General features: G+C 35.1%; 1 protein-coding gene across 3 annotated transcripts in view; it reads right to left on the reverse strand.

Moving 5' to 3' along the window:
• The window catches only part of LOC106778585 (serine/threonine-protein kinase EDR1), a 36,490-nt gene extending 10,886 nt beyond the window's left edge, over positions 1-25,604 (reverse strand). The window contains exons 1-10 of one of the 3 annotated variants that reach the window (XM_022776217.1): positions 25,204-25,604; positions 22,831-23,227; positions 21,580-21,783; positions 20,886-21,074; positions 20,389-20,633; positions 14,001-14,108; positions 13,693-13,782; positions 11,890-11,985; positions 11,159-11,260; positions 1,421-1,529 (exon numbers count right to left, since the gene is read on the reverse strand). In XM_022776217.1, coding sequence (XP_022631938.1) covers positions 1,421-1,529; positions 11,159-11,260; positions 11,890-11,985; positions 13,693-13,782; positions 14,001-14,108; positions 20,389-20,633; positions 20,886-21,074; positions 21,580-21,783; positions 22,831-23,079 — 1,392 coding nt within the window. In that variant the 5' untranslated portion in view covers positions 23,080-23,227; positions 25,204-25,604. The remainder of the gene's footprint in view (positions 1-1,420; positions 1,530-11,158; positions 11,261-11,889; positions 11,986-13,692; positions 13,783-14,000; positions 14,109-20,388; positions 20,634-20,885; positions 21,075-21,579; positions 21,784-22,830; positions 23,228-25,203) is intronic. The other 2 variants (XM_014666552.2, XM_014666553.2) reach the window with 2 other exon arrangements.
• Positions 25,605-26,682: the final 1,078 nt, after the last annotated feature.

The raw sequence follows: 26,682 nt of genomic DNA on the forward strand, positions 1-26,682 counted from the left end.
AAAGCCAAGGAGATCATACTCTATTCATAAAGCACTCTTCTACAGGTAAACTTGTCTATGTGGATGATATGATTATTGCAGGAGATGATGAAACAGAAAAATTGACATTAAAAGATAAATTGGCAGCTCAATTTGAAATGAAAGACTTAGAAAAACTCAAATATTTTCTTGGAATAGAGGTTGCCTACTCCAAGAACGGAATTTTCATCTCCCAAAGGAAATATGTATTTGATCTCCTCAAAGAAACAGGAAAGCTGGGATGTAGAACCTCAACAGTTCCTATAGAACAGAATCACAAAATTGGATGTGAAGAAAGTACTCCTGTAGAGAAGGCCCAATGTCAGAGATTGGTAGGAAAATTGATTTATCTATCACACACAAGACCAGACATTGCTTATGCACTTCGTGTTGTGAGCCAATTTATGCATGATCCAAGAGAGAGACACATGCAAACAATTGACAAAACTCTCCAATACTTAAAGTCAAGTCCAGGAAAGGGACTATTATTCAAAAGGAAAGACACATTGACTATGAAGATATATACTGATGCTGACTATGCAGGTTCTATTACTGACAAAAGAAAAATACTTATAGGTATTGTGTGTTTCTTGGAGATAGTCTGGTAACATGGAGAAGCAAAATACAATATAGAGTATCTCGTTCTAGTGCAGAAGCTGAATTTCAAGCTTTTACTCAAGGAATGTGTGAAGGACTCTGGATGAAAATCATTTTGGATGATCTTAAAGTCAAAGTGGAGAACCCAGTGCAACTACACTGTGACAATAAGTCTGCCATGAGCATAGCCCATAATCCAGTACAGTATGACAGAACCAAATACATTGAGATTGACAGATATTTCATAAAAGATAATCTTGACAGAGGCTTTGTGATTACAACTCATGTTCCTACAAAACTTCAAATAGCAAATAATTTTACAAAAGGGTTTCCTCTGAATAGATTTCAAGATCTTGTAAATAAGTTGGAAATGACTAATATTCATTTACCAACTTGAGGAGGTGTGTTGTAATTAGAGAAGATATTTTAGAATCTTCCTAATTAGAGAAAATAGATATACAATCTTCTATTTTATTTATTTTATTTTGTTTTCCTAGTTTTCCTATTTCTCTTTTTAGGAGAATTAAATTATTACAAATAAAGGATATGAGAATATATTGTTTATGATTCTGAATAATAAAATAAGTCTTATTTTCTACTTTTCTTAAGCTGAGATTTCCCAGACAAGACAAAACAAAAGTAATTTGAATAAGATAAGATGATTTGAGAAACCAAATCAGAAGATATATGGAAATCAGTCAACAAAACGATGGGATTATCATACGAAAACAATTGACTAGAGATATAGGTTTAGAAGGTTTAAATAATAGCATATTCCACTGTTAACAAAATAATGCAGGCATACATTTTTCTGAAGATTTGCATCACTACTGTTATTGTTCGTAGAGTTATCATCCCCTCGTTCTCTCAAGAGACGATTTTGCTTCAGAGTTTCATTCATAGCACGTACAGCCCTACATTGAATCGAACCTGGGTTATCACAGTATTTCAAACTACTTTCTTACCAACATACATACAAAACACATATAAAATAACAAATAACTATGAAGTTTGGATATTTGGAAAGAAGTATCGTTAACTGTACTCAACACATGTACATATCACAATCATGCATTATTTGATTTAGTTATTTATCCTAACGCAGGAACCAGATTAATGAACTTTGAAGTTATATTTAAAACAAAGATTAATTGATCAAGCAATTCAGATTTAATGCTTTTATATTTTACACACAACATCTACAAAGAATGCAGTGATATAAATAGCTCAGAGGATAAGGAACCCTCTTAAAACAGGGGAGGGGTAAGGAAAGAACAAATTAAGAAAAATAAATGAAAAAGCTAACCCAGCACCCATTTCACATTAGTTAAAGAAAACCATTTTTTATAAGCTTTAAGCTAAATTAGCACTGGCTTGCTCGTATGTAATGACAAAGATTCAACCTCTGCTATCTACCTCCCCGTGCCTGCTAGAGTCAGCACACCTCCAATGTACTAGAACAAATTCTGTTCCATAAAAGAGGAACTAGGCCTCTGCAACTAAAATTTTGCATTACATTCAAGTTGAATCCACCACACTACAGCAAAAAGACCATATCCAACAGACAAAGGCTCTGTTTGGTCCAGCCTTGAAAGTAGAAGTCCCACCAATTAGCTTCATTAGAAGCTCTATTTTTACAACTTTGTTTTTACCCAGATTCTCCTTTTAATTGCCAAACACTACCAGAAAAGGGAAGCCCAAGGGCCAAAAGCTCCCACCATAAAGAAACAGCCACAGTTGTAAGGTCCACCCGCACAAAGCTCAACATCTGAATGAATAAGTGTATATTTTTTGTCTTTGCTATACCATTTTGCTAAGGTATATGAAAACACAAACTAGTGTAAAATGCCATGTGAGTTTAAAACAGTTCAAAGACCAGGAGAAATTTTGCATTGTCACACATTAAGATATTGATCACTTGACCGAATTGGTTCTTGTTTTATTAAGGAATGAGACGAACATATTCAAAAGTTTGGATCCATCTTTCATTAAGAAAACCCGTACAACAATAATTTTTACTGAGAAGTGAAAAAAAAAAACCTGAAGGATTAGACCCAACTTGGATCTCAAATATCAAAATGAATTATAGAGAAAACAAAATTGGAGTTTGAAATGACTCACATTCTAAGACTTGGAGTTTGCTAAGTTCAAGAATCATCCCTTTTAATTTTCATAAATGTGGATGAGGTCATGCAAAAGCTTGGGAGATGGGGATGCTAAACAACACATTAACGGTCTAGTGCTCAGATATTGGAGTCCCTTGTATTCATGTCCTTTACCAATCAGGACCTGTATTATACTCTTGTATAATAAAAGAATTTGCACCAAAGGTTATAGAACAATTTAAACATTTAGTAAATTAATTTAAGGATATTATATTAAAAGGGTAATTAGGGACGAGGAAAGACAGATTTGACCAACTTCTTGAAAAGTGACTTTGGATCCCTTGCCTAAAGTAATAGCATGAGGAATTTTACCATAAAAAATGAAAGAAAATATGGAAGCATTATCATAAATGTGATTGGAAGCACCTAAGTTAGTTATTCATGGACTTTGACCTTCTAAGGTTTGAGAGATGCAAGCTTTAGACAAACTAGTGAAAGGTTGTGCTTGGCTGCCAGACTTCAAACTGAAATATTCTTCATATTCTTTTTTAGAAAAATGTGGTTCAACCTTACTAAAATGGAAGATGTTTGTTGTGTTGCAAGGAGAAACATTTATTTTTGGTGCGGTCAATTCTCTTACAAAAGGAACTTTTGAGGACGTTTGTATCCACCTTCAGAAAAGAAAGACATGTTGAAGAAAAAATTCATCAACAATCAGAATTACAACAATATACACTCCACAACCAATGCCAACTATAAGAGATGGCAAATGGTGGTGCAATAAGAGTATGAGAGAGAGAGAGGAGCCTCTCAACCAAAGCCAAAATTAAGAAAAAAAGTTGAAACAAGGACAAGGAGGTCCAAGGGCCTTGTGGGGACGGCGTGGAGATGGTATGGTGACAAAAAGGTGGCACCACAACGGTAGGCTAGCATGGCCGATGGTGGACGGTAGCATATTGCAGTTTTCAAATACAACTACTAACTAACTACATTAGTAACAACTACCTATATTTAATACATATTCTAATATTTGCAAAAGCTTATCATGGAAACAATTCAAATACAAGCAATAAAAACGTAATAAGAACAAATAAGTTTATTGGATGCATGCTTCTTCAGTTTCCTTTCAAAGGTACTATACAAATATTGAAAAACATGTTTCCATATGGGTTGTGCTTTGTGCACTTAATCAATTAAAGCTAATTTTGAACATGTAAACTTATTAATTATGCAATTGATTACATATAGGTAATTATAGCTTTATACAAATATCGATGAATACTAGCCAGTCTAGAGAGCTACAATTTGCAAAAACACACATTAGAAAGTTCATAGAATAAAACCGGCTTGAAAGGTACCTACTTATAAACTATAAATTGACCTTATTTCTAGTGAATATAGAACTTCCAACACACCTCACTCACGCCGAGGCATATACATCTTGAGCATGAGACTAGAAATTAATGATGGTCCATAGGTGAAGAAATAGACTCAAAAAAACAACAAACTTCACTAGGATAGGCTTTAACTTGGTTCTGATACCATGTTAAGAAATGGATTTTATGTTTAACTCAACCTTACAAAATCAGCTTGTAAAATGAGATTTGCACCTGTTTATCTTTAGTTGATGTGGGACTTCCAACATGTATAAATCACATTCAATATTTGTTATCACTAAGTACTTCAAAGGGATGGTCTATTGGTTCTGGACAAGTTAGACTATATGAATCTCAACATCATCATCTAGCCTCACCAAGCGAAAGTCCTTCAAGTTACACAAAAAGAGGGAGGCTTTCATTCGTCTAGCAAAACTAAAAGGTCAATCCTCAAGGAAGGCTTCTCAAGTAATTTATTTTTCTAAAATTTTTAGCAAGACTCATTTATTCTCTTTGATTGAAAAAGGAATGTTTGCTCTAAGTATTAAAGTCGAATGTCTAAACTCTCATGGATTTCGTTAGTAAGTCACTTCTTAGTACTTGCTCTTTAACTAGGAGTAGTAAGAACTCCGATTCCTCTTTTAATGTTTATAAAACCATGTGAGGACTCTTAGGTACTAGACTCTGGTAAAATAAACCATGTGACTCCTCATCACCTCTTTTAACATCATATATTTTTATTTCTATTAACCACATTACTCTAGTCAATGGGACCTATGTCCCAAAAACTAAATTAAACATGGCAATATTTCTCTTTAGCCATCCCTCGACCATAGAGATGTCCTTTATGTTTTGAAACAGTGAAGAAGGGGGAAGAATTGGTAAGGATTGGGGTTAAAACAATGCTGTCAAGGAGCAACCTAGTTGAGGCTGTTTACAAAGCAAGAGAGGAACTTCTGCAAGACATCAAGAAAGGCAAGAAATTCTCTGAAGGAGAGTACTTGGCTAATGATGAAGAGAAGAAGGAAGAAAGATGTCCACAAGGCAGTAAACCAGATGAAGAACCATTTTTCCCATGGGTTGAAGGACTAGAGTTGTCCACAATTGAAGGGAATGGCACCCAAGTCAAACAACAAGGGCAACATATGTTTTTAAAGTTCAGAACATCAAAGGATCAACAAAGGTTCACCCAACAGTCAATAATATGAAAGAAAATGCAGTCCAAGGGTTCATGACCTGGGAACAAAAATCCAAGAACCTTTCTTGGAAAAATCTGGCAACAACTCTACAAAGGATAGTTGAAGGGAACATGAGAAGCATGCCATATGAGAGTTGGGCATCAGTAACACAAATTGGTGGCAATTTTACATGAGAATTTGAAAGTAGATGGAAGTAACCCTGTGAATCATTCAAATCTGGTTGGATCTTCATTTAATTTTCCTGGAACTGGATTTAGTAATGATATGTGGTTGAAGAAAGTGTTTTGCTTTCAGCCATTCTCTAGTTATACTGTTAAATCTAGTTTTGTTGGAAATAAGGGAGCAGCAACTGCCGAAAGTGTTGTTGCCACAAGAACTGATGAAGTTAAAGATGTGAATTTGAGGATTTCACAAAATTGGGCTAAAAGAATCCAGAAAGAGTGGAAGTCATTGGAGGAGGATCTCTCATATCGACCACCACCTAGGCCCCCAAATTCAAAATTGCAAACAGTAGCAGTGGTATTGGATGGTTTGGCAGCAGTAATAGGGACTGGGAGTGGGAAAAATTTCATCCAAGAATTCAAGATATGGTTGTCACCAACATATAAAACTCTAGAAGATCAATGACAGGGATATTTCTTTCAGGGCCACAATATAACATTTAGAGGAAACAGTTTAGGGTTCCAACCTTGAGGACAAGGTTGTTTTGCAGCAGGGTGTAATGTTAGGATATAATGTGTGCATAATAAAAGGAAATAGATTAGGAATTAGTGGTTAGTTGGTCAGTTGGTTAGGGGGGGGCTTTATAAGAAGGCAGGGAGGTCTTGTGTCAGGGTACTTTTTGTTAATTTTATAAATTGAGCTTTGGCTCTTTGTGAAGGGGAAACCCTTGGAGGAGAGAGTGCTCTCCTATTCTTGTATTATTTGGTTACAATAATAATACAGTTCTGTTTCCAGTAATCTGGTGAGTGAGTGTGTGCTGTTTTGAGTGATATAAAGAAACCTAACACTATGTTTCAATAATTATTTTTGGAAAGGTTTCTAGCGCCATTCAAGTGTTAATTGTGTCAATTTCCAAAGCACCATCAAGACAAGTATCATCCAAGTAAAATAAAATGTATTCATTTTTTTATTTGGTTCATTGTGATGTTTGGGAGCATGCATAAAATTCTAGTATATCTCATACCGAATGGTTTGTCCTATTTATGATTGTACCCATGTCACATGGATTTTCCTCATAAAAGAAAATTTTGAAGTTTTTACTTTATTTGTCAGGTTCTTTCATATGAAAGTCAAATAAATGTTTGCACTATGATAATGAGAGAGGAAATTTGTAATTCATGACATGTCTACATTCATTATGTGTGAATACACAACAAAAAGACATTGCTGAAAGAAAAAACAAACTCTTCTCTTTCAAATGTCTGTTTCTAAATCTTATTTCATAGAAGTTGTGATCAGTGCATGAATGATAAAAGAAAATGAACAACACATCACACCTAGAAGATTTACAAAAAGCATGCCAAGACAAATGGTTCTTACTAAACAAAATATTTCTCTTTCTTCCTTATTTTGTATTTCTTGAACTAATAATTTGTAGGGTTTTATTTCATTTGAATTTGATAGGTTCCTTTACCAAGGGACCGTAACATATGAGAAACAACACACACTCAACAAAAGAATAACAAAGCCAGTATTTCTCTCTCAAGGAAGTCTCCCTTCCTCCACTGGAAACGATCCAGTCTATACCCAAAGGCAACAAATGTTTGATACCCCTCTTCCCCTATTTGGTTTATTATTTATACCCTCTCTCTCTTCTAACAAATTATAACATATTACTCTCCTTACACTTGTCTCACACGTGTCTACTTACTCTCTTTTATTCCTAACAGAAGTGTAAGTAGTAATTAGGTTTAGATGGGTCTTTTCAAGCCCAAATAGCTTTCCAACACTCAAGGGAAAAGAGAGCAAAACAAAAAAGAATACAAGCCTAAATGCCATACTCAAGAGTGAACTTCAGCCAACCAAGGAATCAACAAAAAGCACGAGAAGCAAGTGCACAGGAGGCATGAAAATAATGGCCAAGGCATGGTTCCCATACCCTCCAAATCCAGCCCATTAAAGATATTCTTTGATTTTATTTTTTGAAATTTGAAAATTGAATTCTGAATTCTACTTGTATTTGACACTTTCAACCACCACATGTGTGCTTTAGATGCCACATTTGCATTTCATTCATTCAATATTGTATTTAAGTAGGCATTTTGGGTTGGTTTGGCTATAAATAGCCTTCACTTCTAATTGAACCTTTACTTTGGCATTTAAGAGAATTGAGATTTGAGAGAAAACTCTTGTGAGAACTTGGAGTCTTACCTTGAACTCTTATGAGCCAAGTGACAAAACTTCATGGAGCTTATCAAGAAGATCAAGTTTCCCCCACCTTCCAGCACAACTCTTATTCCATTCCAATAAGTATTTCCATTCTTTTCTTTCTGTATCTTCGTTTACTTTTGTGTAGTTGTATAGTTTATATCTCTCTTCATTTTTGCCAACTATTTGTCTTCCAATAATATTTTATGTTGTTGATTCAATCTTTGTTTATCTCTTGAAAGCAAATGTTCACACTTAAACAATCCTCTTGGACTAAATTTGCATTTGGTGGTAAGCTTCCTTGAGTTTCTTTATTCATTGTTGTTTGTTATATAAACTAAATCAAAGTCCAAAACAAGTTCTAATTCACGCTAAAACATAAGTTGAACCTTATGAAGTTGTCCTCTTTGTTGCTTATCTTATCAAGCAATTACCCTTTAGCCTTCAAAGTCAGGTTTTGGGATGTGTCGTGTTTGTCCATGTTCATTTTGGATGTGTCGTGTTTGTCCATGTTCAAAGTCAACTTCATGGGATGTTAGCTCCTAGAGTTGTTAAACGTATGTTCATTGATTATGCCTATGATAAAAAGAGACATCATAGTTACCATCTCTAAGTCAAAAGTTCTTTTACCTCAATGAATGTCATTTTTCAATAACTATTACATGTGTCCCAGGGGAAGGACTCTATAGAAGCTGTGTTTTTTAGTCTCTTGGGTCATCCTTTGTCCTTTAGATACAAGAACATCCTCTCATGGATGCTTCTAAAGCTACTCCTAATAAAGGTAACTTCGTTCCTAAATCAAGATCAACTCCCCAAATTAGACGCTTAAATGGTTCCTTCCATATACAATATCAAAGAAGATAGAAGCAACCCAAATTGATCCACAATCAAGTTCCAATTGTCTCAACAAGGGGTAAGTGTTTATTTTTCTGACACACGAGAACCTTTAGCAAATACCTTAAATAAATGTTGTGAACCTAACATTGTTGACCTTCCTAATAATGCTTTGAAAAAAGGAGCAAAGTTTAGTACAAATCCTGTTTCTTATTTTGTGTCCACTAAACACACCTTTTTATGCAAGACAACATCACAGTTTCCTCTCTACAATTGATGCAATTAGAATCCCTATATCAATTCAAGAGGCATTCAAGGATAACAATTGGGTTCAAGCCATGAGTGAAGAGATGATTATATTAGTAAAGACCCATAGAATAAGGACACGATGGCACATTGGATCAGTACCAAGGAGGTTAGTAACTAAAGGCTTTACTCAGATCTATGGTGTCGATTATAAGGAAACAATCACTCCTATGACAAAAATGAATACAATCAAAATCATTCTCTCAATGGTAGCTTATTTTGGTAGGGAGTTGGAACAATTTGATGACAAAAATGCTTTCTTTAATGAACATCTGAAGAAAGAAGTCTACACAAAGATTCCTCAAGACTTTAGATCTATTAGAAAAAGGAATAGAGTGTGCAAGTTGAGAAAAACCTTGTATGAACTGATGTCATCACCATTTGTTTGGTTTGGTAAACTCACTTAGCTTATGATATCCATGGGTATCAATAGAGTCAAGGTTATACCCTATTGAAGTGGACAATATTATCACTCGTTCATCAAGCATTCCTTAGAACGGAAACTTATTATACTCTTGGTCTACATGGATGATATGATTTTTGCAGGTGATGATTTAACATGAGAAACAAATCATGAAAGAAAAGCTTGTTGCTCAGATCAAGATGAAGGATCTAAGGAACTTAAAGTACTTCATTGGACAAAAGTTGCTTCCAAAGAAAGGGATTTTATGTCCCAAAGAAAGTATGTTCTTGATCATCTCAAAGAAATAAGTTAAGATTAATTGCAAGACCATTGGAGTTCCTATAAAACAAAACCACATAATTGAGAGTGATGGAGGTAGTTCCACAATGAATAAGGACCAATATCAGAGACTTTTGGGGAAACTCATTTACTTAACCCACACTACACTTGACAGCTTGTGTTGTGAATATAGTCGGTCAGTTCATGCATCATCCAAGAGAGTGGCATTTTCAAGCTATTCAGAAAGTCCTTCAATATTCAAAGACAACACACTAGGAAGGCTATTATTGTTCAAAAAATGAAAAATTAAATATGGAAGTGTATATTGATGCAAATTATGTAGGGTCTGTTACATATAGAAGGTTCACCTCAAGATACTGCATGTTTTTAAAGTGAAAATTTTATTATTTGGAGAGGGAAAAATAAAAATATTGTTGCAAGGTCTAGAGTAGAAGCTAAATTTCGAACTATGGCACATTGTGTGAATTGTTATGGTTAAGAATTATTTTGAATGATCCTAAAGTGAAATTTTAAGTGCCTATTCTCTATGTTGTGATGATAAATTAGCTATTAGCATTGCTCACAATCAGGTTTAGCACGGTAGGACCAAACATGTAGAGATAGATCAACACTTCATTAAAGAAAAACTAGTTAGTGGCCTTCTCACTACTTATTTCATATATGGGCATCAGCTAACAAATCCTTTTTACAAAAAGTTTTCCCACAACGATTTAATGATTTCACTAGGAAGTTGGTAATGATAGATTTTCATTCACAAACATGATAGGGAGTGTTGAGTTAGGAGAAAATATTTTGTCAAATTACAAGATATTGCAACCACAAATATAGAGATCTTTTGCAATCATTACTTTAGGGATAAAGTTCTCTACGTATATCCTAACGTACTGTCTCAGATTATTCAATTCAATAAAGATCTTTTCTCTCATCTAGCTAAATCATTTTCAAGATAAAACACACACTTCATTACCTGGAATTGAGCAATATCAAGTACAGAAAAACGACCTAACAAAGCCACAAATCAAGAGTACAACATCCAATAGCAAAAGATGTTATATTTGATCCACAAATAAATCACTTCCAGCTTCAAAAGCCAATGTTATGTTTGCCCCCAACTGGACCTAGTTTTACGAACCTCAATTAGTATAAATTACCAGATGTGCACTGGGCATCTGTAATCCTTCATAAGATTTTAAATAAAATATAAAGGAGCCTTACTTGATCAGTTTGGTTGTCATGGTAACACCATTTTCTACTTTCTACTAATGGTCCGTTAGCACAACAGAAAAGCCAAATAACTAAAGAGAAAAACAAAAATCAAACTCTCTACACCAAAACAAATGCAAAAGGTAACATGAAAAGAAGACAAAAAATTTAAGATAAAAAAAGTGTATCAACTAGACAACTACCAAAAACAAAAGAGTTCCATGAATAGAATGATCCAGGGAAGCTATCATCTTTAACAAATCCAAGAATAGATGCGGGTATGCATATGTCTAACAGGAATGAATCAGAAAGAAGAAAAAAATACTACAAAATGGAATTTCAGCCTTTCAGTCAAACATTTCAAACAGATTTAACAAAATGCCAAGGAAAAAACACTTCGCAATGAAGCAAGTTTAAATCCAGAAGCATCTTAGAACAACAATCAACCTTACGATATCATCTCCTATCTCAGGTGTAATGCTGACGCTTCTTCTTCTTATCCTACGGGCTTCTGACGAGGAGGATGCACCATCTGACCTATAGCTACATCTGAGAAATGGACAAACTTCTCTTATAAACCATATCTATGAGAAATCATGACATTAACAAGAACAAGGACAAATAATCAAATTTCTGCATTATTCCATACGTAACTATTGCAGGCGTTTAGAAAAGTAAATGCTGGCCCACACAATCACATCCTACTTAATCCCACTCAATTCAACAAACCTAAAAGTAGAGGAAAGATATATTTTCATGATGGGTATTGTAAGAAAACAGTACTTCAAAAGCAACAAACCACAACAAATTATTGAGCAGAAGGGCAAATCATTTCTACAGTCCCTAGTCAAATCCTGCATCTAGACTGATGGTAATTAAGGTGATTAAATTTTTTTTCTTATTTAGGTTTTGGCAACATTTCAAAGTTAAATGACTGACAGAATGCTTAGATATTAAAGATTAAAACGCATGCCCGTTGAAAGTTTTGCATAATATAACAAGACTATGTGGAATCTAGTAAAAAGGCAAATAATTACCATACTGATGTAAGGAAAACCCTAAACAAATAAATAAATAAAGTTAGTAACAACTAATGATGCAGTATACTTACAAAAACAAGAGGGGCAATAAACTTAACAGTGCAAAAGAAGATATGTAAGGATAAAAAAGTTGAGAACCTTGACGTAGCCTGATCATCAGTGAAATCTCTAAATGCTGTCCTATCACCGCTAAGCATGGACCGCCCACGTGCTCGAAATGAGGGATGTTCTGGACTGCAAAACCAGAAATATTTCAAACCCAAAGACTGAGAATACGTCAATAAAATTAGCATAAAGAATTTGAATGTTGTCCAGACACCCTTTCCACTGAATACATAATAATAACATTAAAAAATGCCACTAAATGCAAAATGAAAGGCAAACTTGGCATGTCACATGTCCTAAAAAAAAACTTTAAGGAAAAATATCCCCTAAAGTAACCAGGTAAGGGTGTATCGGACCTTAAATAAGTTACTAATAAATTCACAAGAATTTCAGTGTATGCATCAATAGAAAGAATGCAGGAAACAAAAAATAAGTACAGAGAAATAAAGAAACATGTGCACAAACACCAGAAAGAACAACTTAATAATATACTAACACAAATGACAGATTACGTGGATTATAGAAGCTGAATTTTAGAAAAATTAGGCATCAATAAATCAAAATGATGGTACAAAGTTCAAATATTTTAACATTGAATGATAGTACAATAACCCTATAAGTCTCATTCCGACATGTTGTACAAGACCAAAAGGAGTCGGCATATTACAAGGGCATCCTAATATAAAAGACAAAAAGCAGAATGATATGCAAGAAAAGCAAATTCAATCCTCCATGACATAATTAAGATATTCTCCTATGATTGATTTAAATTTGAAAATAAAATTGGTTTCCACTTTCCACAGAACTTAGGTCTTCATTGCATTATTTTTAAACACTTCGCACCACAAAAGAACCAGCAAAGTGAAATTTCATTCAGTGTCATCACTGCAATTTTGACGAGTATGTTTGCTCCAATCATCATCATGCCGTGCTAGTGTATGCATATAATTAAAGACATCAACCTGTGCCACACCTAAACCATTTAACCATCAATGCCTTTAGTCATAAATGCATAGCTTTTGTAAGTAAAAAATACTTGCTGAAGACTCTAGTGACCACATCAACCTTCAGAAGCCATGAAATTTCTAAAAGAGTATAGCCCCAACCTCTAAACTGCCAATACTAATGACAATAAAATGTTTCATCACAAATAACCATGTGCAATTTATCATCACCAATTTCTCCTTATATGATTCTTTTCTTAATCTTCTTCCTATCCACCATAATACACTTCTACAGAGTTTTACAGTCTGAAACCAGCCAAAGGGTGCTCTGGGTAATCAGTAATTAAATGTCAGGTAAATTTACCTATACTGCTTTGAAGAATCATTGTGTAGTGTAAAAATGCAACCAATATCAATTCCAAAATAAAGGTAAAGATGAAAACTATGATAGAGCAATGATGAATTTCACAAAGACCACCACCATTACTTTTGTGAAAATATACATGATATTCCATATTTGGAAAGAGCGACCAGTCTATCCTATCTGATAGGGTTCAGGATAAGTACGGCATTCCCTTCTTATCTTGAGAACAATATCAACAGCTATACGTTCTAGTATCACACTCCATGCTCTAGCCATCAAGACTCTAAACCTTCTCATACTGACAGACCAAGATAAGAGGGAGTAACCAGAGCAAAAAAAACACTTGTAATGCCATCAAAGATAAGTTAACAGCTTTATCGACTTAATCAAAGAGAGAGAAGTTTCTAAGCACCCTGATCAACAAAGTAAAACAAATATCATTAATAATATAGATCTTGTGTTTTGAACCTAAACCAAACTTATGTATACCCACACATCATTTCAAAACAGAAACGAATAATGAATAACCTTGAACTAGCTGTCCTCTGTTCAGCAATGATCTTTCTCCGACTACGCCGACCTAATGTAGTGCCAATGTTGGGTTCACTATGAGACAAGCTGAGATAATTGACAAGACAGTTCAAACAAGAAACAGTTGGTACATAGTAGTGTGCATTACTAAAGGTTCTAGTAAAATAAATTCCCTAGGTATACACCAAAAAACTAAAATATAACAAAATCCAGAGCAAGGAAAAAGTGGACCATCTGCATCCTAAATGAAAACATCGGGAAAAAGCCACCATGAAAAACAGTTGAAAAGGAATGGAACGTGTTACCTCAAACTGCTATTTGATCTTAACATCACATTTCTCAAGGAAAGGCCCAATGCATTTGAAGATGGTTCAAATTTTCTATGGAATTGGAGGCTTTCCTCCTTCTCAACACTGAAAGAGGGGACAAACAAAAACCAATCAATTGGTAACTCCTTGTAACTGGAAGAAAATATATAAACATTATTGATGAAGCTCCAAAGGTTTTGTGCCTATAACGTCACAATTCATTTATTATTGACCCAATATTGAGAAGTTGTAAGTTGTATTTGACCAATTGTTCAAGGCAAGATCAACTTTACAATTTTGGCAAATGCATAATCAAAAGGAAAAAATAAAAGTTGACAGCTGTGACAGTTCATAATTGCAACATGTCATCCTATTTGGTCCAATATATTTTGAATTGCAAAATGACATCCTATTTGGTCCCCAAAATTTTGAATTGCAACATGTCATCCTAGTTGATAGTTCTCCTTTTTCCAACATAGCATAAAACTTAAAGACAAAGTGGAAAATAACACTGATTTATTATTCAAATCATAAAAAATACATTTTGATACTCTTTATTTGTAGTAATCTAATTCTCCTAAAAAGGGAAATAGGGAAACTAGGAAATCTTGAAAAAATAAAATAAAATAAAAGATTATGTATCTATTTCCTCTAATTAGGAAGATTCTAACAGATATTATCTCAAATTACAACACTCCCCCTCAAGTTGGATCATACAAGATTGTATGAACCAAGCTTAGAATAGACAAACTCCATCACAGATAAAGTCAATAAACCCAATAAACCAACTTGGACAAACTTCAACTTGGACAGCAATGGACGAAGGCGAACTAGCACAATGAAACTTCAACTTGGACAGCAATGAAACTTCAACTTGGATAGCAATGAAACTTCAACTTCGGGATGGTGACTTGCAGCAACAAACAACAACAAACTTGCAAGAACAGATGAAGGGCCTGTAGTGGCGAATAGCAACAAACTACAGGGACTAAATTGCCATGAATAGTGGCGATCAGCAACAAAACTTCAAGGGACTTAACTGCCCTAAACAACAACAAAACTTCAAGGGACTTAACTGCCCTAAACAACAACAAGCCTTCAGGAAACATTTGTCCTGCAACGGCAAACAACAACAGACCTGCAGGAACTACACTACCCTGCAGTGGCTGGAACTTTCTCCCTCCTCACGACTGAAGAACAGAACGTGAAGGTGGAAGAACTGGTGAGAACCGATCCGTACGAGGGACAAAACTGAATCCCATAACTTCGAAAGAGTCAATTCAGCTGGCAATCTTAAAGAACAACTCTCAGTGAGTTGTTATAACGAAGCATTGGTAGAAACCAAAAAACACCATGGCATCAAAAGGCCAAAGACAGGTTGGAGGTCCAAAGTTCTCTGCTGGACTACTCGTAAATGGTTGTACTTAACACTGTATCACAAGAAGTATAGGCTAAACTTTAGCCCAAGAAGGAAGTTCTCTTTAGGGGCTGAAAAATATTTCCCCTCAGACAAATTCTGGAAGTATAGCTTATAGCTAGGTCAGATTCAACTCTGGAAGTATAGTTTATAGCTAGGCCAGATTCAACTCTTGAAGTATAGCTTATAGCTAGGTCAGAATGAACTCTGAAAGTATAGCTTATAAATAGGTCAGATTTAACTCTGGAAGTATAGCTTATAGCTAGGTCAGATTGAACTCTGGAAGTATAGCTTATAGCTAGGCCAGATTCTGGAAACACAATTTTGTGTAGCTCTTATCAAAAGTAGAAGTAGAAGTAGAAGCGTTCTTCAGATTATGAGGAACACACAAAAAACATCTTCTCTGCGGCATGGAAAATAAGAGGAAGCAGCTTCGTCGGGAGAAGAGGATGAAGAATCCTCTGGGGAAGAGGCAGAAGGTGACGATCTTCCACCACCCATCACCAAGTTCCAATACAGTATCCATTATAGAATATTGGCCAGGGGGTGCAATGTAGGTAATCTTTCCCATGGCATCAGGAGGCAGTGCAATATGGTGTTGCATTAGAGTGTTCTCAAAAACAGTAGCATATAAATCTCCACCATTTAATAGGCACCTTCACCAATTTTCTTAGGCTGAAATTCCCAAAGTGTATCTTTGTCAAGTGCTGGAACAAACACACCCCGAGGAATATAAACATCGCCAGATCTTTTAGCAATAGTTTTCAAAGGCCTCTAAATTCCATCAAAAATATTCCCCAATATTCCAGGCCCCAACTCCACGGACAAGGGCTTGTGTGTCCATAACACTGGATCATTAACCATCAAACCAGCAGTTTCCTCATAAACTTGGATGGTAGCAGAATCCCCTTCGAGACGAATGATTTCTCCAATGAGATTATCACAGCCAACACGCACCAGTTCATACATAGCAACCCCAGCCATGCCATCTGCAACCACAAGTGGTCCCGATACCTTACGAACGTAATTGTGTTCCCTCTCCTTCTCGGAATCTTTGAAGGTGGTCAAGCGAGCTCCATAAACAGCGGGCATTTTGAGATCGAAGATGAGTCTGAAGATCCGATGCGAGAAACGGTCAAAACCCTAAAGATTGGAGAGAAGTGAAGGAAACTGCGTGAGATTGGGAATGTGAGAGAGTGACGAAGATGAAGATGACGAAGATGTTGTGCAGACAAAGAAGATGACAGCAATGGCTGCTATGGAGGGTCAGAACAGAGAGAGGAAGGTCCGCTGAGTGGGTCACACCAAGGAGCAGAGACTAAAACTCAGATCTACTAAAATATAGCCCAAACGAGTCGTCACCGAACCTAGGAATGGGCTCAGGAGGCTCCGGCGACCCTGTCTGTGGTGGCGGCGGCGAGTGGATCTCGCCGGAGGTAGGCGCATGGGTTGCAAGTGCCAACAATGTTTGCTACGCGTGGAGGCACATTGAGCGAAGTCGAGTCCTAACTCCGGTAGGGTTGGCCGTCGCTTGAAGAGACGGTCCATATCCGCTGGTCACAGGTCAGAACTGTGACGGTGGCCAGCGGTGAACGGTGGCCGGCAACATACAGAGGCAGGCGGTGGACGGTGGACGGCGGAGAAGAGCGGCAATACACAACGGAAAAAAAAAACAGCAAAGGCAGTAGCTTTCAAGGGAATGGGTTCGAATCCTATTCTAATGATACTCAGACAAACTCTGGGCAATACTGGAAGAAAAAAAAAAAGTCAAAACTTGACTAGGGCAATTGGAGCCCATTACAAAACTCAGGTTAAAAACAAGAATTTTAGGGGGCTGCCGGCGACTATGGCGGTCAATCACTGACAGACAGCAAAGATAGCAGAAGCGGATCAGACAAGCTCTGATACCAAGTGGAAAATAACACTGATTTATTATTCAAATCATAAAAAATACATTCTGATACCCTTTATTTGTAGTAATCTAATATTCTCCTAAAAAGGGAAATAGGGAAACTAGGAAATCTTGAAAAAATAAAATAAAATAAAAGATTATGTATCTATTTCCTCTAATTAGGAAGATTCTAACAGATATTATCTCAAATTACAACAGACAGTTAAAATAATTAATTATTATTGTTGTACAACTTTTATAAAGCTGTTTTTTGGGTGTAAATTGTCTAGGGATTAAGATTGGTAGGCTCTAGCTATTCCTTGTTTTGTACTCTTCTCATCTTTTGACATATATAGGAAAACAAATCAGTTGAGAGAAACATTCACTGATTTTACTCATGCCTAAATTCAGGTCGGTATCAGAGCAATAAAATCTAGCTCTATCCTCTTAGTTGCCTGTTTGACTGTTGTCCACCAGCAATCTGGTACACCTCAATGAAGGCAACTCAACTTAAGAAGTTGTGTGGCCTGAACCACAACCACTCGCTCTCATGCGTGAACAACCTATTGTGTGCACACACCACTCTGTCGCCTATCAGAATCTTGCCAAACCAACTCAGTTAAACTCGTCCACTTCTTTTGGGAACAACTCTCTCTGGTTCTTGGTTTCAACCAACTTGAAGTGTGGATCACACTTATAAGTAAGAGTCTTTTATCTTCTTCATGATCCTCCTTAAACCAACATGTCTCTACACCTGAAATGTCCACCACAAGTGCCATCCTTCCTTTCTTTGGTACTCCCACTATTGCAACTAGAAAACTCAATTGGAACAAGTACTTGCACAGTCTCTTTTAGTGGAGTTGTGGTTCCTTGATGGAGGATACCATAACCATTCAAAGAAGGAAGGTTGTGCTATTCCTGTTGAAAAAGTAGCAAAAGCTTGACTTCCAACGATGTGTTGTTGTATGATAATTAGTTAAACAAGACATTCAATACATGTTTTTTTGGAAGAAGGCCCAAAACATTTTTGCTAATGACTCTTTGAAGCAACTCAAAGTAGTCTCCCTCAAACAGACCAACCATGATAAGATCTCGCATGCAACAAATGTTTTGGTGGCAGTAGAAGAACTAAAGAGATTCCTTGTAACTAACTCTTTGGAGGATCTCAACAAAAAAATTGATAAGCTATATATAGCCTTGATTTTGAGAAGTCCAAATTCAGATTTTGATCATTCAAGTGATCACATTCTGGTTGTTCATAAGACCCCTTCAATGGACAACTTAGTCAGTAGACTTCTTCAAGTACCTAATTTGGTTAAAGATGAAAATTCAACTAAAGTTATTGAAACTTCAACAAAGGTAGCACCTTAACAACCAAGAATGATGTGGTAGCCAGAGTGGACATACTCAATGCACATAATGCCTATTGAATATAGTGAAAACAAGGTATAAGTTAATCTCCCTTTGTGTAAAATACACATAGGGTAATATATTTATAATGAAGAATAATACAGGGAAATATGGAAATACACATAAATATGGTAAAATAAGATATTGTGACTAACAATATCTAATAATGCCCAAGAAAGTTGTTATTTCTTGCACAATTTTCAACAAAACACAGTCCATGTGTTTAAATCTGAAAAAGAAGAAACCAAATTTTCTAATCAAGAGTACCAAGAATATTTTAGTCTTAAATCTTCAAACTTCAAAAGTAAAGTTCAATATTAACATGTATCTCTCAATGTATGGCAGGACAAGGTCCTTTGATACTTGATTTAAGTGCATCTTATCACATTTCTAATAATAGCTCCTAATATGAATGAAGGAGGAGTGCAAGGGAAAAGTACGAAAATTCACCAAGTTTATGAGAGGAAGAAGTGGAAACCCATCACTTGGGGGCCCACAAGCACACGTCCTTGGTTTTGAAATAACATAATGGCTGGTGTGGCAGGTGTGAAATCATTCGGGTATCTTTCATTAGAGGAGAGAGGGAATAAAGCGAGTGAGAGGAGAATTAAGTGTGAGGGGGAGGGGGGAAGAAGAAGGATCTGGGAACTTTTGGAGGGCAGAGGGACATACATTCTCTCTGATTTTGGTTCTTTATTCTGATTTGTATAATTACTGAATATAGAAAACATTATTTTTTTTCCCTCGTTTCCTGTGTTTCAATATGAGGATACTTAACAGCTCCTCATTCAAATTTATCTCTGCTTTGAAAACTCCTTGCCTTGTTATTGTAGCCAATGGATTCAAAGTTGCATATCAAGGAATTGTTCAACTTACTTTATCTCCTATGATTATTAGTTTTGTCTTGTACATTTCACGTTGTCATTATAGCTTAAATTCTCTAAGCCTATTGACTTGCTGTTTAAATTATTTTATCCTTTGATTCTAATTCCTTTGTCATACAAGAAGGTACAAGTTGTCTGATTGGAAAAGGACATGAATCAAAAAGTCTTTACTATCTTAAAAAATCAAAAAATCTTCCCACAACACTTTATTTCTTGCTCTTCCAAAAAATCAAGTTACCTCCAGTGAAAAACCAAACAGAGACATCGACTGTTGCTACTACATTTCTTAGCTATAGTTATCAGCTTGCAAACATTCTAACTAAGTCTTTGAGGGGGCCTAGAATTCAATTTATATGTTCAAGCTTGGTAAGTACAATTTATATGTTTCAACTTGAGAGGAAGTGTCAAAATCGTAAATCATTATTTTGTTCTACAGCTGTTATAAAGCTGCTTTTTTGGTGTACCTATTTTAGGGATCAAGTGTCATAGGCTGTAGATTCCTTGTTCTTTAGTCTTCTCCTTTTCATACACTCATTAATTTTACTCATCCCTAAATTCAAGACAATACTCTTTTTAGTTATTGAATTTGCTGACTTGGAGATGACATGCAATAATAATACTACATAAGGGAAAACATGTGGCAACAATATTGCAGCAGTTTTAATAAAAACAGCGTAATATTGTTGTAACTAAAATTAGGGGGAACATAATCTTATTTAAAGGGACAAAAGTGCAATCAAGCCCAAGCTATAATAACAGTCCTTAAGCTTATTAGGATCTAACCTCTCTGAAACCCCAAATAAAGGGCTGTTCGGTTCTAATGGTGAATCACAAGAATCATTTTCTGCTGAATCACTCTCTCCTGCACCAGAAATGTGAGTCATAAAAACTGCCTTGGTTGATCGTGGTAACAATTGGCCTGGAAAACGCATAAGATCAACCAGCATTTCCACAGAATTTAATACAACTATCAGAGACATATGCTTGTACGAGTCTTGACATTCAGTAACTCCATCATTTGGCAAGCCCTGATAAAGAAAATGGTAGTACAGGATATATCTTTATAAAATAGGATATAATAAAGAACGAAATGAAAACAAAAACAAACCAAACCCTTATCCCACTAGGCAAGAACACTGTGGCAAAACTAATATACAACATTGAGTTTTCATTGTTAATTTTTCTGCTAAATGCATTGTGTGTATCTTTGTCATAAGTAAACTGGCAATCAAGTGCAGACAGTGTACATAAGAGCCATTGAGCCCACCAACAGAACTTACCAGTACAAGCCTACTTTCAAGACCAACAGTATCAGCTAATACTTTAAATAAGATAGCTCGAGGACGGCAAGAACCATGCTTTATTTGCCCCAGCATCTGGACTCCCCGATTCTCTAACATGTGAGAGGTTTCATCTAGCACAGCTTTTGCTGGACTTTCAACATTGGGACGCTTATAAAAATCAGAAACCTGTGTAGAAATAGAGGTCAAAATATTTCTGAAGGTCAAGATAAGCATACAAAATTTTTAACTGTGCTTAGAAAAATAAATTAAATAACAGTAAGAAAAAAATGCTCCCTTATATAATCGATCTAATCCCTGTACTGTAATACCCATCAACAGCCTTGTAAATAACAATTGTAGTGAAATTATTTCTACCAAACAAAGTTGTAACGGTCATGACTAATATCCGAAAAAAAGTTAACACAGCCCAGCCAAATTGAGTTTAAAATAAATATGTTTCTTGAAAAGTTAATACCATTCGATGTTAGAAATTTCTATTTTATAAATTGTTTGGGAATATAATCATATGCATTATTTGAAACAATATGAATCAAAATTGTAAAGCACATTTATTTAGAAGGAAAAAAATCAATTCCAATTTACAATAATGACATTAAAGCAACAATAATATGCTAGAATATTATTATGCACAATAAAAGGGCGACAAAATAAGATGTGGCCAAATACATACCAATCCAGCTATCTTCTTAATTATGGCAGCCGGATTTGAGTTTAATCCTTTAACTAATGCCACAATCAATTGCTTCAGCATGGATAACTTTTTATCTTTCTCTGAATCCACGAGAATGACATCAGTCTTAAAACCCTCTCCACTCAAAGCATTAAGCTCGTCCAAGGAAGGAATATTATCAAAAAGTTCCTTTAGTCTTGTTTCCTGCATGTTATAAAAAATAGTGACAAAAATCATTTTAATCACACACCAAGAACCAGGGTACCTCAACAAACTCAAACAACAATGTCATGATCCATACTGAGCAGAGGTTATTAAACACGTAAGAGCTCTATCACTAAGTAAAAATTATCTGGTACAACTAAGCAGGATCAGCTCCCTGCAAGAAATTTCATCTACTTGGGTCCATGTTCTGAAGACTCAAAGAATAACACTTGCAAATAAAATAACGTATATTTATTGTCACCAGTGTCAAATTCCAGATTATACCAAATTCCCCTTTCCATGCAAAACTAAATATATGGTGCTCCGAACTATTTGCGCTCATCATTAATGATAGTATAAAAAAACAATTTGGCAGTTTACACAAGCTAAAGGGACACCATTGGTTCTCTGAAAGCACCACATGTAAATGTTCAGTTAAACAATAATATGCAGATTGTAACTTCAGCTCTGCTAAGAACAAAACCTGTGTCAAGCACCACCTACATCTGTATAATGCAACACACAATCCTTAACAAGTAGCAGCAGCAGATTGTTAATGCTATTCCTACAATCTATATAGCCTGAGCACTTGTATGAAAAATAAATTGACAGTACTGCACAACCCTCTCTCTCTCAACACACAAACCTTCATTCAGTTTTGGATTAAAAAAATTGGTATATAAAATCAATATTCAAACCTGCACTCTATCTAATAGGTTAAGCTTTCAAGAGAGATCCTTGACCAGAAATTTTAAGAGATTAGAAACTAGAAAGAAGAATGCAGTCAATTGTTAGACTTAACACGAGAAGAGTCTCACCCAAAATACTAATCCATTAGATGGGGAGTCTCAATGCTTAAATACCACATCAAGTAGTTTATTCTACTTAATGTAGAACTCCTAATACTGTTACCCCCTTTAGGGAATAAATCAAAATTAGGATGCAGCTTTTGGAATATGCGACAAAAAAAACAAAAAAAAAGAAACTCTAGCATGAGCAAATAGACATCTGCCGCCCTAAGAAGGTAACATAGAAATCAATCCTCACCGGAACAACAGAGTAAAAACCATTTGGTATGGGTTCTGAAAGCATCCCAGTGCGCCAGAGAGTTTGTGATGCTTTCTGAGAAGACAAAACATCTTTGACAACATGTCCAGGAGATTCTTTATTACTTAGTGCCTCATCATGAGGATCCAAAGAAACAGATCCAAAATTTTCAACAAAATCTGAAGGCCACCACGACACATTAGATGGCCCTTGCTCTGTCGGCCCTGCATCTTCTCGTGTCTCCTCCATGTTCTTATATATTTGGAATGAAAAACCATTTCGCCACAATTATTAACCCATAAGAGAGATGTCCAGGCTAAAGGTAGTTCTGATTATACAAAATCATTGATATAAATATTTCAGTGACCCAACTGTTTCAGGTGGGAGATCATGTAACCTGCAGGAACCAAATAACAAGGATATGGCATATTAAAAAAATAAACATCTGATAAAAGAAAGGAACGAATTTTCAAAATCATTACACATGAAACTGAAGCATTACAACCATGAGCCAAAAAAAAATCTTTGAAAAAAAAAATAGAAAAACTGTTAGCATTGACCAAACTCCACCACTCATAAATCCCGTGACAATAATTACATGATTCCCAAATGAACCGTAGAAGTTAAACTTTCAGAACTGATATTATCACTGGTGAGCTTAGGACACCAGGAAGTAATGCTTATCTAAAGTCCAAATCATTCAAAATACAAGAGTAAGCCTATTTGTGCAAGTTACAACTATTCCAACAAATCATCAGTCATGTGAGACCCATAAACATCATATATTGGACCTGTAATAATGTAACCTATATCCACTCTCCAAAGGAAACAGAAAATGCATCATGCATGACTAGAAGTTGCCATACTAAGATCTCCTGACCATTTCCCATTCAGCACTTTCCCGTTATTACAAAATTAATACAAAGTATTTAACACTATACATTTCCCTAAATTATTGAAGCAGATAATGACAAAAACACATGAGAAATATCAAATATCTAGATTAAAGTGCAAGCATGTCTTAAATCTTAAATATTGGATATGTGGACAAAGTATATTCATATAACCAAACCATTCTTGTGAAAGACAAATACCATCCATTCACAACAGTATAAAGTGCTGACGATAGAAATGCCCACTCCCATATATTCATTACTTACAAATATAACTCCAAATGCTATTGCATCAACACTGAAATTCTAATATTAACTAGTTTTAAATATTCTTACTGTTTACTAATTCATAATATCCTCAGCTAGCGTGGTGAAGCTTTTTGATGTTATGTTGTTGTTCATTAGTTCATAATAAAATTGGTCTTTATACGAAATGATAAAGGTTAATCATCAAGATCAGCCCCACTGAAGCAAGAAAGAATCTTTCACTTCGTCGATAAAGATCAGGACATATACATAAGACATGTCATTAATACCATTGCCACTTTCACAATCGGTTGCCGTAACCATTCATTGCACATCCAAAGGAAAACTCCTAGCACAAAACCAAATAAAGTCGCAAAAGTATTTCTAATTACCCTATAATTTGCATACTAAAGAATCTCTCCGATTCTTGCTTCTTTAAAGATTTTTTATTTCAAACTGTACAATTAGTTTCCAGCTAAACTGATCATCTCAACTCGATGACAAGTCTATTCTCCATCCGTAGTAAACTTTGTTTTCACTTTTCCATTTATTCTTGTCCCTTTCTATGGTTTCTACATTTGTTTTAAACAAACAAAGGGAGAGGTCAGGAATATTTTGTCTTGTTTTAAATCATTTTCCTGTATTAGTTTATTTATGTATTTCCATATTTTGACAAGTAGTACAGAGAAAAAAAATAACAATAAGTCAATAACAATACAGTATACCGCAAAGGCAGAAAACAAAAAGACAGCCAGAGACTGCCTAATATAGAGTATAGCTCTCATAAATCCCCAAGAAAAACCAAAACAGCACTAATAGTCTGGACGCAAAAAAACACTATAACCTCGCTAAAGGAATGCGTGCACAGTTCAATTCAAATTTCAACCCTAACAGTGCAAAATAGTCCAGCCAAATCATCGATTCCAATTCAAATTTTCAGAAACAAATAGTTTCGCAATACCAACGCACATTAGATCACACAGAGAACCTACTCACATCATGCACAGACTCAACTCCATTCACAGTAAATCACAAAAATGAAATAAGTAAACTCCTTAAACAAATCCGTACGAAACCACCAATGCCAGAGCCAGAACAATGCCTAATGCCTGAAGTGAGAATGCAAGGCCATCGGAAACATGAATCAAACGCAAACGGATTGAATTCGGTTGCAAGAACAGGAATAAAAGCAGGAAGAAAATTATGAGCGACATAAAAGGAAAGGCGAATTCACCGGCAGCAGATCCAAGCATTCAGTCTGAATCTGGATTGGCATCCAATAGCATTTGAATCTGATTCAGCCGTTAATAGCGCGGAATCGTCTTAACGCATACAAACCAAAGCAGAGAGAGAGATAGAGAAGAAAGTGAGAGAGACCAAGAAATGAGAGACAGAGAGAGAGAGATTTGAGTTTTGGATTGATGGAAGAAGAAAGCGATGATTTGCTTTTTGTTTCAGAGCTGCCAAGGAGAGAGTGAGACAGAGAAAGAGAGAGAGAGGAGAAGGGAAGGGAGAGGGAGGGCGTTAGTCACGTGCAGTGCGAGAGGGATCTGGGGACCTCTCCCCGACAGCCAGCTAGCAAAAGGGTTGGCTCACCAACATCCACAACTTCTTACGCGTCAAAGCTATTATGCTATTCCCCTCTCTAGCCCTCTATTCTACCTATAGCTTTTCCCTCCTCAATCAAATATTTTCTCATTCAGTATTCATTATTCTTGGTTTATTGCTATTCAACCACAATCATCACCTTCTTCATTTTTATTATCTATTTTATATTTACATTAATATATATATATATATATACTAAATTATTAATTACTTCTATTATTGATAAGTTCACTAAATTTTCTTCAAATGAAATAGGTTATTGGATTAAGCTTTGTAATCAAAATAGATTAATCAATCTCTTTAACAAAAAGTTAGGCATAAGCAAAATTAATAAATATTTATTTTAATTATAAAACAAATTACTATTATAAAAATTACATTAATGTTAATCATACACTTTTCTATTCAACATTGTTATTAATATTATTATTAAAAAACTTATGAAATCAAAGGCAAAGTAATAAATGAGAATGACGTTGAAATTTATGTTTTATTTTTGAGTAGTTTATAAAAAAAATATTGAGTAATAATATAGAGTTTATGTTCAAGAGATTTATTTTACATCAACAGTTAATTTGCATAATTTTTATTCTGATTCAATTAATATTTTAAATGTATAATCTCTTTAAATATTTGTGACTTGTAATATTCCGAACCAATTAAAGTAGAATTGAGTCACAAGAAACATGTGATACTGTGGTATAAAAGACAATTGCAACTCCATGATATTCTCGTTTATAATTATTTATAAAGTTTAATTTCTGTAGAATTTTTAAATGATTACTAATGAAAAGATCCAAAATGATAAATTTTGATATTGAACACTAATTAGTTACTTTTTAACTTTGCCAATTTTAATTTAAAATTTAAATCAGGGCATTAGAAATTAATTATCTTAAATGATTTCCTATTATAAAAGTAGTTAGAATACTTGACTTGAACCTATTGAAAGAGATGTTTAATTTTGATATTAAAATATAAAAACATTCTTACTATAAAAAATAAATAATTTCTCAATGATATGGTTTTGTTTCTTTTGTCTAAATGAATAAATAACTAAACAAACCACCAAAGACTTGGCATACGTATGAGAATAGTCTTTTGG

This window comes from Vigna radiata, unplaced genomic scaffold (genome assembly GCF_000741045.1).
Source record: "Vigna radiata var. radiata cultivar VC1973A unplaced genomic scaffold, Vradiata_ver6 scaffold_23, whole genome shotgun sequence".
Taxonomy (NCBI): domain Eukaryota; kingdom Viridiplantae; phylum Streptophyta; class Magnoliopsida; order Fabales; family Fabaceae; genus Vigna; species Vigna radiata.